General features: G+C 43.4%; 1 protein-coding gene across 1 annotated transcript in view; it reads left to right on the forward strand.

Moving 5' to 3' along the window:
* Positions 1 to 1,365, forward strand: part of FRAS1 (Fraser extracellular matrix complex subunit 1) — a gene marked incomplete at its 5' end in the record, with an annotated part of 258,570 nt that overhangs the window by 171,205 nt on the left and 86,000 nt on the right. Inside the window, 2 exons of the mRNA XM_008577934.1 lie at positions 217 to 336; positions 592 to 771. Coding sequence (XP_008576156.1) covers positions 217 to 336; positions 592 to 771 — 300 coding nt within the window. The remainder of the gene's footprint in view (positions 1 to 216; positions 337 to 591; positions 772 to 1,365) is intronic.

Raw genomic sequence — 1,365 nt, forward strand, 5'->3', positions numbered from 1 at the left:
GGACCTGTCTGTGCTTTATGAAGGGGGTGGAACAGGCAAAAGGGAGGAAATGAAAACTTTAGATTAAAATGTCAAAAGCAGTGTCAAAGTGAGGAAGGTGTTAATTGATTCATTGGTGTGAATACCAATCAAATTGCCACCTCTCACTTCAGAAATAAGGGCAGAAAGCACTTATAGCAAATCTTGATTTGTTTTGTTTTTCCCCCTTTTTTGCAGGGCAAGTAGAATACCATCATGGAACTGGAGAACCTGGCGGGAGATTTGCTTTTAAGTTTGATGTGGTTGATGGAGAAGGCAACAAACTGATGGACCAGTCATTTTCTATCAGTGTTTTAGGTAAGGGGGTAGTGGAATGAGGTTATGCAGTCCACACTGTGCTCACTTTGAGGCTTGAGGCCTTTCCTTCACCTACTTGGCATGAGAATTGGAAATCATACCCGCTCTGTGGCACAAAGCCCTGGCTCCTTGCTGTGCTCTCTGAGAGACAGGATGAAGAATTATTCTGATTTTACCCCCAGGCACAAGCCTAGAATTAAAGAAAGGAGGCTAAAAAGATCCCATTTCAAATCACTATTTCTGGTAATTTTTCAGAAGACAAATCCCCACCAGTCGTCATCACCAATAAAGGGCTGGTCTTGGATGAAAACTCAGTGAAGAAAATCACCACTCTGCAGCTATCTGCCACTGACGAGGATAGCAAGCCTGCAGAACTGATCTACAGAATCACCAGGCAGCCCCAGCTGGGCCACCTGGAGCATGCGGCAGCACCAGGTAAGTCTGTCATCTCTTGCTTCATCAAACCAAAGGTTGGGACTTAAGTACTTATTTTCTGCCTCACTAATTTTGACTGTTATATACCACCTGTGTTATACTTAGCACACAGTCAGCACTCAATACTTGCTGAAGGTGAATAAAAAAAGTCACAATTTTATGTAAGCGATCTTGTCTTCGTAACTAGATCGTCAATTCTTTTAAGGTAAACGCCACACCCTGTTCTTTTACACTCCCTCGAACACATGGCACGGTGCGATGTGCTGTGCTTAAGAATTCAGTTCAACAAATAGTGAGTGAGCTTGTGTCCTGAGCAAGAGTCTTATTTAGCTGCTGCTCAGGAAACAAAGATGAATGAGATATAATCCTCACCCTCCAGAGTTCTCTATTGGGTGAGATAAGGAACCTCTCAGATATTCATATCTCAGGGAAGAATATGGCAGGTGTTTAAAGAAAGATGTCAACATGGTGTCATAGGAGTTCAAAAGTGAGAGAGACTACATTATTTCAGTACTCTTTCACTTAGGGATATTAAAATATGGGAAAGTGGGGCCGGCCCGGTGGCACACTGCTATAGTGCGCCACTTGGGCGTG

This window comes from Galeopterus variegatus, unplaced genomic scaffold, assembly GCF_000696425.1.
Source record: "Galeopterus variegatus unplaced genomic scaffold, G_variegatus-3.0.2 Scaffold1607, whole genome shotgun sequence".
NCBI classification, from domain to species: Eukaryota; Metazoa; Chordata; class Mammalia; order Dermoptera; family Cynocephalidae; genus Galeopterus; species Galeopterus variegatus.